General features: G+C 45.1%; 2 protein-coding genes across 2 annotated transcripts; one reads left to right on the top strand and one right to left on the bottom strand.

The window, feature by feature from the left end:
- Positions 1-107: 107 nt before the first annotated feature.
- rnf181 (ring finger protein 181) lies at positions 108-2,370 on the top strand. The gene is made up of 6 exons (XM_041937553.1): positions 108-206; positions 749-876; positions 952-1,088; positions 1,229-1,344; positions 1,449-1,523; positions 1,628-2,370. Exons 2-6 carry the CDS (start codon positions 791-793, stop codon positions 1,685-1,687), a joined length of 474 nt encoding a protein of 157 aa, XP_041793487.1. The 5' UTR covers positions 108-206; positions 749-790; the 3' UTR covers positions 1,688-2,370.
- A 244-nt stretch (positions 2,371-2,614) lies between these two features.
- Positions 2,615-12,115, bottom strand: LOC121606933 (transmembrane protein 150A-like). The gene is made up of 8 exons (XM_041937552.1): positions 12,056-12,115; positions 8,260-8,533; positions 8,052-8,099; positions 7,860-7,946; positions 7,390-7,457; positions 5,605-5,732; positions 5,344-5,521; positions 2,615-5,238 (listed from the first exon to the last, which is right to left on the bottom strand). The coding sequence occupies exons 2-8, from the start codon at positions 8,322-8,324 to the stop codon at positions 4,937-4,939; spliced, it is 876 nt and encodes a 291-aa protein (XP_041793486.1). The 5' UTR covers positions 8,325-8,533; positions 12,056-12,115; the 3' UTR covers positions 2,615-4,936.
- Between the last annotated feature and the right edge of the window lie 2,705 nt (positions 12,116-14,820).

The raw sequence follows: 14,820 nt of genomic DNA, 5'->3' as shown, positions 1-14,820 counted from the left end.
AACACTTTCCAGAAGATGTAGATCTATATGCCAGTACGCATCTTCACCACCAGGTGGCAGCAATGTGACATTGTTATTTTACAACAGCCAGAAAACATTTCGATGAAGAAACCGGGAGCGATTGGTACTGTGATTGGACAAATTACCACGTGGTCAAAATCGACATACCCGGAAGAATGACATGTTTATTGTAGCTAACATTTTAGGTAAGTGGCGCTAATTTCTTCATCTTAGCCAGGAACCCGTTAATGTGTAGTTTTGTCCGTCATGGTGAGTGTTTCCGTACACGTTTAAACCCGTCCAGGTGTCGGTGGCTTCAAGCTTTAGCCGTTGTCGTGTCTGTCGTCACTATCTGACAAACATTTGTTGTGTGTCCGCGTTTATCAGACTGAGTCAAAGTGAATCTTTTCAGGAGTTTGAATGTTTCACTTCGGTTTATTCAACATGAACTTATTAGAGGAACTTTTTAACACGGGCTGCTTGTGTTGCTGTCCATCACCAGACTTAACGGTTTGGTGGAAAAACGCGAACAATGACGTTTTGTATGAATGGACGTTGTTGTTCGTGTTTAGTATCTGTAGGGTGAAAGAGTCTCCAGCTGACTCTGAAGGTCACATCTGTTATCTGCTGCTTTCACTGTGATGGTCGGTGCTGTGGTCTGTCTGGTCTCAGTGACACTGAAGTGATCAAATCCCTCAATGTTAAATATTGAATATTAGTAATTCTTCTTCATTCGTTTGTCTGTCAGGTATCTTAATGCCAAGAGGCCACAAACGGCGGCTGGACAAACATGGCTTCCTACTTTGAAGAGCACGACTGTGAGCCCACCAACCCTGAGGAGCAGTACCGGCAGAACGCGCTGCTTGAACTGGCCAGGTAAGCTGAACACACCTGTCCCTCATGGTGATGCTCTGCGTTGGTGCTGTGGTTGACCTCCGGCTCTGTGTTCAGGTCTTTGATGCAGGGTTTGGACTTGCTTGACTCAGGGGGGTTCGACCTGTCAGACTGGGACCAGCGTCTCCCTCCTCCGGCTGCGAAAACTGCTGTCCAGACCCTCACTGTGGTCGTCATTTCTCCAGAGCAAGCAGGTGACAGACTTCACTAGTTAAATGTGTTTTACAGACTTCACCTGTGGAAGCAAGTTGTTCCTGAGGAGTGACTTTTCCTGCCGATGCAGCACATCTGACAGAGGACATGAGAGATCTAATCTGGTGTTTTGTTCTCACAGACAAAGGCCTCAAGTGTCCCGTCTGTTTGCTGGAGTTCGAGGAACAAGAGACGGTTCGAGAGATGCCCTGCAAACACCTTTTCCACTCAGGATGTATTCTGCCCTGGTTGGGAAAGGTAAAGCTCCCACATTCACAATTTCATTTTACAGCAGACGTGTGATGAAGCTTGAATGGCTGCTCTGAACTGTGTTTCAACCGTCTGCATGTTTGCAACCGTAGACGAACTCCTGTCCGCTCTGCAGACTTGAATTACCAACTGACAATCCGGAGTATGAGGAGTTTAAGAAGGACAAGGTGAGTGTGGACATGTGCTTTGGACGGTTCGACCGATCCTCATCTTCTGCCCGTGTTTTCGACTTGGCGTCAGTCTGCGGCTCAGTTGTGTTTCTGTCCTGCAGGAGAGAAGAAAACAGAGGGAGCACCGGCTGGAAGACCTACATGGAGCCATGTACACATGACACGACGGTGCTGTTTGTGGCACGGTGAACTATGAAAAGAAAAAAAAAAAAGCTGACAGCCTCAGTAACGGTGAAATGCTGCATTCATGCCTTTTCATTCAGTTTAAACATGCGGATGGGAAACAACGTTTATGTCAGCCTCATGTTTGTAGAGTCGAAAATATCAGAATCATCTCAAGAAATTGTTCACAAAACAAAGCCTCCGTCATAATATTACAAATATGTAACAGTAAAAAAACGTTCAGTCCGGTTTGAAGACAAGGCTCGAGTCCGGGATAACATGTTGGAAAAACATGTGACAGCTGTTTCCTGTTCACTGGGTGTGGCGTGAATGCAGCATGACAAACAGAAAATGCTTGTTTCTACGTTGGATAAATGCTCTTTTCTCACTCGTTAGGATGAATAGATGTGAAGATGTGTGTGCTGTTGCCAGCAGCACTGAAGCATTGCACTTCAGCCTCTTTATTCCTCTTTTATACATTTATGAGCTTTGAATGCGCAACAAAATCTTTGCAGCTATGTTTGTGTAATTAACAAGAATTATTTAAAGACATGAATATATTTTAATCAGCGCCTCCTTTTTTGTTATGTTTTTCCACGAAAATGTTTTCATGTTAAGTAATTCTAAGGTGCTCTCCAGCAGCAACACTTCCACAGTGTCATTAAAGACAGATTCAAATCGACATGCTGGAAGCTGCACTTCTCCTGTGTTTGTCAGAGGAACAATCAGTAATGTAATCCAAGTGGTCTGAATTGTTTTGGTGCTTCTACAGCACATCGTGGTCCTTTATTATAACTGACGCCTCCATACAGCAGTCAGTGTAGACCCTGTTTGTATATGAAGAATCAATGGGCTGGTGCTAACACGCTAACGATATGCTGCTGTTGATCATTTTCCTGTCCAAAGAACAACACGTGCAAGACAGCTGCTAATAATTTATCATTTTTATTTCATATTTGAATATAAATCTCTGTCAAATGAAAATACCTAAATGATAGACAAATCATACATATTTACAGAATTTATAAAAGGAAACAAAATCAGCTGTGTTGCTCGTTTTCGGGGATTTTTCAGACTCCATTCTCTTCGAATCCAGGAAATAAGACAGAAACATTTTCATAGATGTTTGTGTTGTTGTTGCTCGAGTTCAGGACTCGTCCCGGTCAGGCAGCTGTTCCCCCACCCACAAAGACACCATATGACAGCTTACTGAAGAGAACATTTGACAGAATGAACAGAAAATGGGTTGGAAAATCCGCCTTTAACGTTTGGCCTGTGGACGATGGCATTATGGTGCAGATGCTGTTACAGAGTAAATCCAACCCCGATGTGTGAGGGCTCGTACAAGCTGCCGTTTGTAGTCACGCCGTGTGACCGAGTTACAGTATGGTGAAGTAAGCTACAGCTGAACACAAGGTCAAAAAGAATCTGAACATGTTCCCCTGGCACGGTACGAGGGATAAGGCTAAAACAGTGCTCGTACGCCTGCTGCCAACACACAGGAAACAACCACACCTCAGTGGACTCGCTCCTTTTTTGGCAACATCGGGATCAGGATCGCTGCGGTCCCACAAAGAAAGGGCTCAACTTCAATAATTTGCACAAAAAGAAAATCTGACCTGACGTACGATCGCACACGTCACGTACAGCAGATCCACTTCCTGTCACATGCACATCGTCATCTGTCAGGACAGATCTCTGCGTGGACTGCAGAGACGCCGTCGCATGAGATACTCTTCAATCTCAAACAGCCGGCGCTCTCGCTTCGCCTCAGAACATCAAACCCACAGAAGATAAAAGAGGTAGGTGATGTGACCTTTTTAAAAACACGTATTGCTGGCATCCAGTGGTTACAGGTAAAAATCTATCAACACTGTGCAGAGGGCAGAACACTGAGTGTGTGTGTGTGTGTGTGAGATCTGAGTCAAACCTAAATCTGGTGCATCAGCTTCAGTCTGCTGTCGAGCTTATTAACACTTTGACAGAAATTGGCAACAGGAAATCATACAACAACCTCAACATGTGACGGACTCTGACTTCCGTGTGCAGCCCGCGTGCTGCCGTCTGGACACCATTGAGGCGCCACAAGGTTTATGGCACAAAGTCTACAAGCAAACGCCCGTGAACCAAACGTCCTGTGTGACGACTGAGGGGCTTCACTCACTTCAGACTGAACACAAAGTCAAATAAGGCTTCCGAGGGTCCGGCCTGGAATCAGATCAGTGACCTGCTGCTCTGTAAATGTGAGTCAGGCTCCAGTTTTACCTTCAAACACCTCAAACATCTCAGAACAAAACAAGCCCTGTGTTCAACACACTGAAGAAGGCATCATTCACTCCAGCGGAGCACAAATCATCAGATGACCGATGGCGACTATTGCAGCGACAGAACGGCAAAATAAACGACAGCCTGGAACAGAAACGTGAGAGAGAAATGATCCGATCATGTAGCTCGCGGGACGAAACAGAACGACAACCAGCCAAACATGAAGGACGTGCGCTTGTCATCACGACAGGCCGGCAGCTTCCTGTGCAGCCATCCTGCACTCGCACGTCAGTGAAACAGATCGTGAGCTCAACAGTGACGGTGGCTCGAGATGCACGTGTACGTACTTTGTAAAATAACAAAAAAGAAATACCATCAAAATTCGCTCTAAAATCGTGTTTGAGGATCAAAGTGTGGAGAACATTTTCCGACAGGTCGTTTCTGCTCATTGAATAAAAAGGCCATAAGCTCTCAGCCTGAAAACAAACATAACTTCACTACTCACTTCTCAGACATTCAGTGTTTTCTACTCACTACGCAAACTCAAACTTTGACTGTTACGCTCTCATTCAGAAAGTGTGCCGTGCAGAGAGAAGCAAAAGGCTGAAACAGGTGGGCCAGCGAAGCACTGGGTACTCGATGAAGGAGGGTCTGAGGAGGGAAAACCAGTAATGCACAGAAAGAAAGGAAGGAAGGAAGGAAGGAAAGGAAACATCAGTCAAGTGAAGAATCGGCCAAACCGACAGCCATCCCGGAAACATTCATGGTTCCACACATTCAGCCTCCAACATCGCAACAGGAAACGTGACCTCGGACTGGAGCGGCTCGCAGCGACGTGGGAGAGGAAAGAAAAGACAGAAGAGCGCTACAGATGGTCACCTGGTGTCGATCAGTGGTTACAGGTATCAGAACTTCCTGCCTTCCTGCGGCACCCATGATGCACCTCTGCGGTGACATTTCACACCTCCGGCCGCGATGCAGAGCTACAACATGGCTATGCTCTCCGGGGTACAGTTGAGATGTGTGGACGTGCTGCTGCCTCCGGGCGACTTGAGGCCCTTGGTCGCCCCCCCCAGCGCGGAGCCCCGGGCCCTGGGGCCCATGATGACCCCCGAGCCGTGGTGGTGACTCTGCTGCAGGCCCGCCATCATGGTCTCGCTGGTGACGGTGCCGAACTCGTAAGTGAAGGTGCCGTAGAAGACCAGGATGTCCACCGTGAAGACCCACTCGCAGATGGCCGCGGCGTGCTGCAGGATGAAGCTCTCGTGGATGAAGAAGATGCCACCTGGGAGGAAGAGGAGGTTAAGGAGGACAAACAGCTGAGAAAAGTTCAAACATCACAAACTGTCTCTGCACAACACGGAAGAGTCGCCCTCGTCAGGAAGGATACTGAGGACGAGGGACACCATGGCTCCCAGTGCCAGAGCCACTCTGAAATGGGCCATCCAGTAGTCGAGGGCGGTGACGGCCACCCGGTAGGTGAGGACGCACTGCAGGCACACAAACAGCAGCCCCGCCGGAAACGCCACGCCGGCGCCCACGTAGTGCAGAGATTTGGCGTGATCGACCTGACAAACACAGCGGTTCAGTTCGAGGAGTCGGAGAAGCGAGGAAGCGTTTCGTGTCATCAAACTCTCTGCAGGACGTTTACCTGGAAGTTTCCCACCATGACCAGACCCACGGCGTTGGTGCAGCCGGACACCAGAGCGCTGGTGTTCACCCAACACCTGTGGCTGTGCTCGATCACCTGGGCGTAGCGCAGAAGGCACACCATCACCACTGCAGGGAGGACACACACGTTTACGCTGCATCCACAACGCAACACACACACCCTAACACACACACCAGACTGCACAACACACATGTTTACACTGCATCCACAACGCAACACACACACACACACACACACACGCACACCATCCACACAAACACACACACCAGACTGCACAGCACAACACAACACACACACATACACTCATAAGACTGCACAACAAACACACGTTTACACTGCATCCACAGTACAACACACACACCCTAACCCTAACACACACACCAGACTGCACAACACACACACACACACACACACTGCACTGCAGCACCTGAACGTTTGCTTCATTCAGGTGCTGCAGGTGTTCTCATGAATGAGGCGATCGTTTTTTGTTTTGCACAGCGCTTCTTTAAACATGGCGCTCTCTCTCGCTCGTTTGTAGTTTCGGTCATGTGACTGCACTCGTTCTGCTGTTCGTCAGCACTTTTCCTGGCAGGCCTAGCTTCACTGTTTGAAAACTGTAAACCTGCAGGTCGTCTGTTACAGAGCAACCATGAAGGCAGCGAAAGGCAGAGCCACCGACAGGAAGGAAGTCAAAGGTCGACAGCAAAGCGTCCGGACAGCGTGTCGGGAGTCGAGCTGGGAGATGCAACGAGAGGAATCAAAACTCTAACTAAAAAATATGGAAATCCATACGAGGAGAAAATCTGATGTGAGTAATGGATCGATAGTGAAAATTAAAGGCAGAGGGGAGAAATCAGGGCAGAGCTGAGTGGGGATAAAACAAGGTGGGGGGAGGAGGAGGAGCAAAGGAGGAAGGCCACGGAGGAAACATGCAGGGGAGAGGACAGAGGGGGGAGTGGAAGGAAAGCTGCATTCATTATTGATTAGAGAGCGCAGGCTATTTCCAGCCTCACGGAGGCGAGTGGCTGACGTCTGTGAGCACCATGAAGCATTAATGTAACCAACAACCTGGACACACCTGTCACCTGATGACATCATCGCCTGTCACCTGTAACAGCTGGTTAATCATACTTCACTGCTTCTGCTGCGTTAAAGAGCAGAGAGCAGCAGTCGTATGTTATCTGCATAATATGTATTTAATATGTATTTTTACTCCATTATTCTACAATAACTACTGCGTATTTCATTCAAACTGTTTTACACCACAGAAGATTTTATACATAAAGACTGAAAACAGCTAGCCTGGTTCTGTCTACAGTCCAGAAATCGTCTTTCTAAACGACACGTTGTTATGTTACTGAAAGCTACATGCTAAAGCTATTTCTCTCCAGACGCAGTGACTTCCTGGAGTCTCTACTGGTTGCCTGGTAACCTAACAGAGACATCATGAGTATGGGCAGTCACTGTCCCCAGCAAAGAAACAGTCCAGCACATAAATCCACACGTTTATCTATCAGCGAGCTTTGAAGATGCTAGCAAGCTCAGTTTGTTACATCTGGACAGAGCCAGGCTAGCTGGAGCCACTGTTTATGCTAAGCTAACCATATCTTACAGCATCAGTAGTGTCTTAATATTCATTTTAAAAACATGAGCAAGGACTCAAGACAGAAGTCCTGCACGATTCATGTCTTTTAATGACATGACTCCGTGTGTGTGTGTGTGTGTGTGTGCGCGCGTTAGAAACTAGTTCGGACGAGGCCTCACCCATGAAGGCTCCAACGTTGCCGATCAGGCTGAACAGACAGCTTTCAGGAGGGTAGGAGCCACATTTGCTGCAGCACATGGAGACAGAACAGCTGTCAGTCTGAGAGGCAGGACAGTAACCTTCATGTATATCAGTGCATGCGAGGCCACAGCGCCTTCACCATCTGTCAGGGTGTCTACCTGCACAGGTAGCCCTGCTTACACGCGTGTGGACGTAAAACAATGTAAAAAACGCTCAGATATCAAATCTGGATGTAAACTCTCTGCAGAAAAGCCTGTTGTGTCCCGTGATGCCTTTCTACAGGAGCGCTTTTGTACTCGCTCGTGGTTGGAGGCTTATTTGCAGATTAAACAAATGCAATTCATGCAAAGCGTAAGTTAACAAGGTGCTAATTCATGCCTCGAGGGCTTGCTGACACAACACTGGTATTGTATTGAAACAAAGCGATGAAGAGCGGAGGGGAGGAGACCTGATGAGGGGAATGTCCTGGATGGTGCAGCATGTCTTTGGGAAGCCTGGACGGGGCAGCTCCTCTGTGCATGTTACATTATAAGACCTGTGGTGGAGACACAGTGAGTTCACTTCATTTCTGACTGCCAGCATTTAAAAAAATAAGAATGTGAGTTTCACTTCCTCAGATCTAAAGAGGAAAATCACTCACCAGTTCTCCACAGGACAAACATGGTGATTCATCACAGCCATGGCGTATCTGTGGGGTACACACCTTCATTTAAAGCAGGAAGTGGTAAACATCAAACACACTGCTCATGCAGCAGCAAAGGATGGAACAGGTGAGCGTCCTCAAACATGATGAACATTCACAGCTCTACCAATCAGTGAACACGTTACGCTGTGATGCTGTAACTCACACGATCCATATTCCTGTGATGGAGAAGGCAGACAGGCTGACAGGCAGGACGATCCAGGCAGTCATTGGGCTGGCAGTGAGCTGGCTGTGTCCCAAGCATGGGGTGAGAGGGGGGCTTCGGGCGGGAGTGGCGACACGACGGAGGATCGGGTGGGGGGTGGGTGGGGATGCGGGGTCACTAACACACAGGGAAACACACAGGGGGGGACATGAGAGGAAAAAAGGGGGAATGGCACAGCTCTTCTGCTCCACGGGGCCCTGCAACCAGCAGCAACCTGAGCGGAGGAGAAAACATGATCAATAAATGAAAATACACATTCAGACAAACTGCTGGAGCCATAAATCTGCCACGCTGGTTCGACTCCAGGAGCCGGTTTGTAACGAGGAGCTGTCGTTTCCTGCTCTGCCAACATTACGCTTCATGTCACTTCAACGTCCGACTTCAAAGAACGAGAAGCAACAAAGACAAACTGCCTCAAATCTTCTGTCAAAACTTTCACTTCAAGACGCAGAAAAACTGATCCAAACCATCTGAGCCTGACAGGAAGACGACCACGGTAACAAAGACGCTGAGAAGCCGCGTAAAACATGAAGAAAACAGGATGTGATCACCTGCGGATCCTCTCTGACAGAAACTCACCTGAAAACAGCACAAAGTCAATATATTCAATGTTTGAGCTCATCAGCTTAATTGATTTTTGTAAATATCTGCTGATTCTGAATATGATGCAGCAACACAATTTAAACACGTTGTGACAGGAGCAACTAAAGACTGGGAAAATGTGGAACGCTCCAAAAACACCTGTTTGGAACATTCCACAGGTAAACAGGCTGATTGGTAACAGGTATCATGATTGGGTACACGTGATTGGATAAAGGAGATTAACACCTGGACTCAGGAAACACAGTTTGATTGTGAATGATTGATTCTGCTTTATTGATGTTTTGGAACATTTGATGATGTCATGATTTCCAGTGACTTTTCTGAAAGGACGCCGGCTCTGAATAATCGAGGACTGTGAGACAGAAAGACGAGCAGCTCCTGAGGAGGAGCAACATGAAGCTGGAGAAGCTTCTGTCAGAGCACCTCCACCAAGGTCGGCTCTGTGGTGGAGGAGTCACGCAGCCACAGCGGCGGGGTCCTTTTACACGGCGTACCGTCACACGCGTGTCCTCGGCTCAGAGGGAATATACAGTGAACAACATGAACTCGCCTTGAACTGATCCACATGAACAGGAGCTCTGTTCTCTGAAAGGTCAAACTCACAAACAAGGCAGCGCTAAACCGAGAAACTGTTTCTATTCTAATTTAATTAAAGCCGTCTCGTGGGATCATTTGAGGCTTGAGACAGACATTTTAAACACGATGTAGCTTTGACCCCTGTTTAATTAATGATTTGTGTTTTGATCATCAAAACATCATCATCATCATCCTCATTAGCTGGACACAGGAGTGAATTTAGATTACAGATCAAACAGTGAGTCAGTTAAGCGATCATCCATTGACAGAAAATCACTGATTGTTTTGAGTCATTTTATATGACAGAGTTGAGAAATGTTCCGGTCCAGCTCCTCAGGTGTGCACTCTCTGGTTTCCTCAGTCCTCTACGACAGCAAACTGAACATGTTTGGCTTCAGGACTGTTTGCGGGACAGACAGACACCTGAGGACGTCAGTCCTGAGAATGTTTGATGGGCATTTTTCAGCATTTCCTGACATTTTATAGCCCAATGAATCAGCTAACTGATAAATTAATCAACAGATGAACTGGTGACTGTTAGTTGCAGAATATATTGACGCTGTCTTAAACAAACAGGGTGTTTACACAGCAGTTTCTGTATAATCATGTAAAAGAGAGATGCCTGCAGCTTACTGTCCCCTCCTGTAGTTTATGGCGAGGCCTCCCCCAGGCTGGAAGTGTACTTCTAATCTCCAGTTTGTCATTTTTACGCTTCTTCCCTCCATTAAACATTCAAATGAAGCTGATAAAAACCACATGACTGCTTTATTTCCACCTCCATCAGCCGCAGCGTCAGGTGCTCGTTTTGTCTGCAGTCACCAGGAGGACAGATGCTTTTTAAGGGTCTGCTGTGGTCAAAGGTTAGGGTGGAGTATTTGCAGAACCCCCCCCTCCAATACTCTAGAAGACAATGACTCCCCGCCCCAACGACACCCCCATCTGCCACACAAGCTCGTCCATCTGCATGGACATGGACATTAAAGACACAGACCCTGAGACACAGAGAGGACGATTGACAGCTTTTGTTTCAACTGTGTTCTTCTTTTCTTAGACTTTTCCATCAACAAACACTGAGACTAGATTAACCTAAAGGTAAATTCACACACAGCTTTGTTGCTTGACTCAAACACTAAGCCATGCAAGTGTAAGTACAGTGAAGCCGCTGTGTAGTCCTCCTGCAGCGCAGGTTAAAGTGTGGCTGCTTCCTCATGTGGTTTGGTGTACGTGGTATTTGTTCCCTCTTCTGAATGCATGCAGAAGCAGTAGAGTGTTTGCAAAGGCTTCTGAAGTGCTGTCAAATATGGCGCTCTGAGCAAAGGCCAGAATACTCACTGCACGTCGAGGCTGTTTTAGTGCTCACGTGCATCGTGAAGCTTGCAAACCCCAGCTCGGACAAGATATAAAGGAAGCTATAAAAACATGCAGCCTGCAGCAGAACACACATAAAACAATCACCTGACATCATTGAGCCCCAGCAGGCAGCAGAGCCAGAGTCGCTGCTGATACCAACACTCAGGGTTGCCAGACATCTTCAAACTCTGCACACAGTCACTTCAAGACTTTACTATAACAGAAAATGTGAGATCTGATCTGAAGCATTTCTGTACTACCTGTGACAACACCCAGCATGATGGTGACCTACAGATCCTTTTACTGGCTGTGACAGTAATCAATCTGGACCTGGGTGCATTATAACTGCTCACTTTGAGAAAAAAAAATAAAATCAGCATCCTAATCAATGTATCAGTCATATCTTTTATACTGCACAGTGTTCTCAAATAAAACAGCTGGCCATGAAGAAAACATTCACAGCTGATAAATAGCCTACAAGAGCTTACACTTCAATTCACTTACTGTGCTTTAACGTCAGTTCTTTCTCTTATTATCAGTTATTCTATTGATCAGTTCTGTTCCTGTTCACACAGCTGCAGAGACCCGGGTAACAGGACACACAAACCATTCCTCCGTTTATTCTCATTATTATTAATAAAAACTACATTTCTGCCTCTCAGGTAACAACCAGGAACCGACTGACTAAATGTCAACATTTTATAAAGTTCATAGACAGACAGACAGCAGATGAACTGAACACTGACAGCCACAGAAGCAGCTAAAGCGCAGGACTCTGTCTTCTTACTGTCCGTGTGTTTGTGTTCATGTTCGGGGGGCCAGAACACCCCCACCCCCCGCAGCCGCTCAGAGGAAATATTCGCCTCTGTACTGATAAGACACGACACAACTGTGACAATATATTCCAATAGACACCGAATTATACTCATCTATTAATTTACAGTCGACTACAGCGACCAAACAGCCGGAGCAGCATCACTGAGTCCGGCAGCCTGCTCGCGTGAACCGGGTAACGGTGCCGTTAGCCGCGTTAGCTTCCACCTAGCTGCTAGTTAGCTTGCACTTTACCAGTTGTCTTGACTTGACATTTGGCCGCATCTTGATTTCCGCTAACCTGAGCGATAAGCGGCTGAACCAGAGACACTTAGAGGACAAGAACCCCGACAGCACGGGGACTGTGAGAACAGGTTAATGAGTCTACACCTACCTTCAACCTGCTGTGCCTCCACGGACCTCAACAACCTTGGTTTCCCTTTAAAAACAGCGTTTTCTCAGCGGATGAGGCTAGCCGCACACACAACGTCCGTTCGAGCTTTTCAAAATAAGACGTCATGATAGTTTCACTGTATAAATGGAATTTAAGAATTCATAAATCACAAACAATATTTTCCCTTTTTACAAACTAATTCATTAAAAAAAACTGTTTTATTATGAGTGCATCAATATAGGAGATGCTCTGGAGTGCGAGCAAAATATACCGAAAAGTATATTTACGCAAACAAAAAAGTAGAAAGAAGAAAGGATCACCTGAGTTTGACACACCTGCGGAATGAATGACTTCGCGTGTCAGAATAATTTACTCCAGCAGTTTTACTACGTGTTCAGTCCAGTTTATGTTGATGTTATTTTTGAGATAGCGATGCTTTTATTTCCTGGTGTCACCAACTTGACTCAGCTCTCTGTGCTGTCGGGCCTGATGTGCGACACCTCTGCAGGTGAGAACGTCCAATGAGAAGTTTGATTAAACCTTTTAAGAGGTAATGCACTCTACATTTTGTTCGTGTTAAAAATATATGTTTCACAACATGACGTTTGTTGGACGACACACCCGGAAGTTCAAACCTTTATGTCATACACTTTGTCATACATCATGTATTTCTGCATAATTATGCGAAACACACAGGAAGTGTGTGTTTAGAATTCATGCGCTGTTTTTCTGATAGGAAAGTTTTACAGTAGGAGCCAAAATAAATACACAGATAACTGAAATAACTGTGACACTGTGCAGGAAACATCTGTGCCACATCTGTAACGAAAAGAGTTGCAGATGCTGGAGAAACTGTGTCTTTATGATCTGCGATGTTTTGTCTCTAGAACAGAAGAAATCACGTTGCCTTACCACAAGTGATGCAGGAATACGTTTATTTTTTAGGGTTTAAAATGTTTAGTTTTTACTTTAGTTTGTATCAGTGTCAGTATTAGTTTTATTTAGAATTTGAATATGAGAAGTGCTCGTCAGGGGAAAGATTACAGTACAAACACAACACTTTGTGAAGGCCGTGGACTCACAGTCATGGAAACACACTAAAGCCTCCTCAAGCTTGTTGTGTTGACAAATCATTTGACATTTCCTGTATATTCTGATTTTATTTTAGTCAGTTTTGTAAGTTGTGTAGTTTTTATTTTTAGTATAACTAAAATGTTTTCTGAGACCTAGTTTTAGTTTAATTTTAGTTAACTATAATAACCACATTACAGTCGTCCAATCAGAGGCTCAGCTGCTGCTCTGTGGGTGGGGCTTCATCTAATTTAATAGAAAACAAATTAATACTGAGATCAATTATTATTATTATTAGGATACGTCATCATTTAAAATCAGAACACATTAAAATGTATTATTTAGTCTGTTTATTGCTTTTGCTTTGAGTTTATTAAAGTATAATTTAAACGTGATTAAAATTAATATATTTCTTAAGGCTTTTTAAAAATTTATGTATTTATTAATTTAATATAATTATACTGTCACTGTTAAAGTCTATACTTAACCATGACAACCATCACTGTGAAACAAATGTGAGGTCAAGCAAGTGTAATATATTCTTTCCTTGGTCAGACTGAGTTTCATTGACAGTCTACTCTATTGTAAACCTGACACAAACATGTGAAAGTGGTTTGTACTCCTGTGCCAGTGGAGCCTCTGGCTGTCAAAAATCAAAATAGAAAAATTCAGCCATGATTCATTTCTTTATTTACACCTCACGGCTCTTCCACCTGCTGTTCGCTGTGTAGTTTTTCAGTTTAATCCAAAGCAAAGTGAACATGGTGAGACAAACTGAGAGTGACACTAAAAACCTTCAGCAGTGATGTGGACTAGACATGATGCTGTATTTTACACTCTGTGAGCAGGTTGTTGCAGCATATAAACATGACGTATAGTGATACGCATTGAGGCTGCTAACTGTAGTTTAACACCTGGAAGCAGCTCACCTGAGTCATGTTCTTAACACTAATCAACTGCTGAGCTTCAGGGTGGAGGAAAGTGAGTTTGTCCAAGCTCAACAGTATGTGTGACTGTGATACCACCACCTGCTGGAGAGAGCAGGCACTACACTCTACACCAGTTAACTGGATTTTTTTATATGAAACGCAAATGTGACAATTTGAGGCTTTTAGACATGAAAAAGTATCTGTGAACAGTTCAGCCAGTATTCAGATATTTAAATGTATTTCATCTGAATAATTGTCATATTTGTCAGGTGAATCTTTTTCATAATGACACAAACTGAGCTAACAGCTCCTGAACTACAGGTGAATTAATACTGCAGGGGTGCAAATGAATGCGACCAGAAGCCTGATGGTGCAGGTGATTTCTTTGCTGCAATGCACTTTGAGCTGCAATCCTTGTATGAAAGGTGCTATACAAATAACGTTTATTATTAATATTATTCATGTGTCATCAGTGGCATTCAGACAACAGAGCCGGGGTCTATTATCAACACGTAATAATATTAACGTGTTAATAAAAAATAAATAAACTCTGTCCTTGCTTTATCTTATCTAATATGAGTGTGTCCATCACTTCTAATTTTGTGCTGTATTCTATAGGAATGATTGACTGACACAGGAGCATTTTCACCTGAAGGTAAATTGTGCAAAATGGTGGTTTAAACTGACTGAAAGCTCTAAAAGAAGCCTCTGTTTTCAATTATGACCAGCTGAAGTGGTGGAGCAATGTTCAGATTTTCCATGTAA

This window comes from Chelmon rostratus, chromosome 5 (assembly GCF_017976325.1).
Source record: "Chelmon rostratus isolate fCheRos1 chromosome 5, fCheRos1.pri, whole genome shotgun sequence".
Lineage (NCBI taxonomy): Eukaryota > Metazoa > Chordata > Actinopteri > Chaetodontiformes > Chaetodontidae > Chelmon > Chelmon rostratus.
This window is presented reverse-complemented; position numbering and strand designations above follow the sequence as displayed.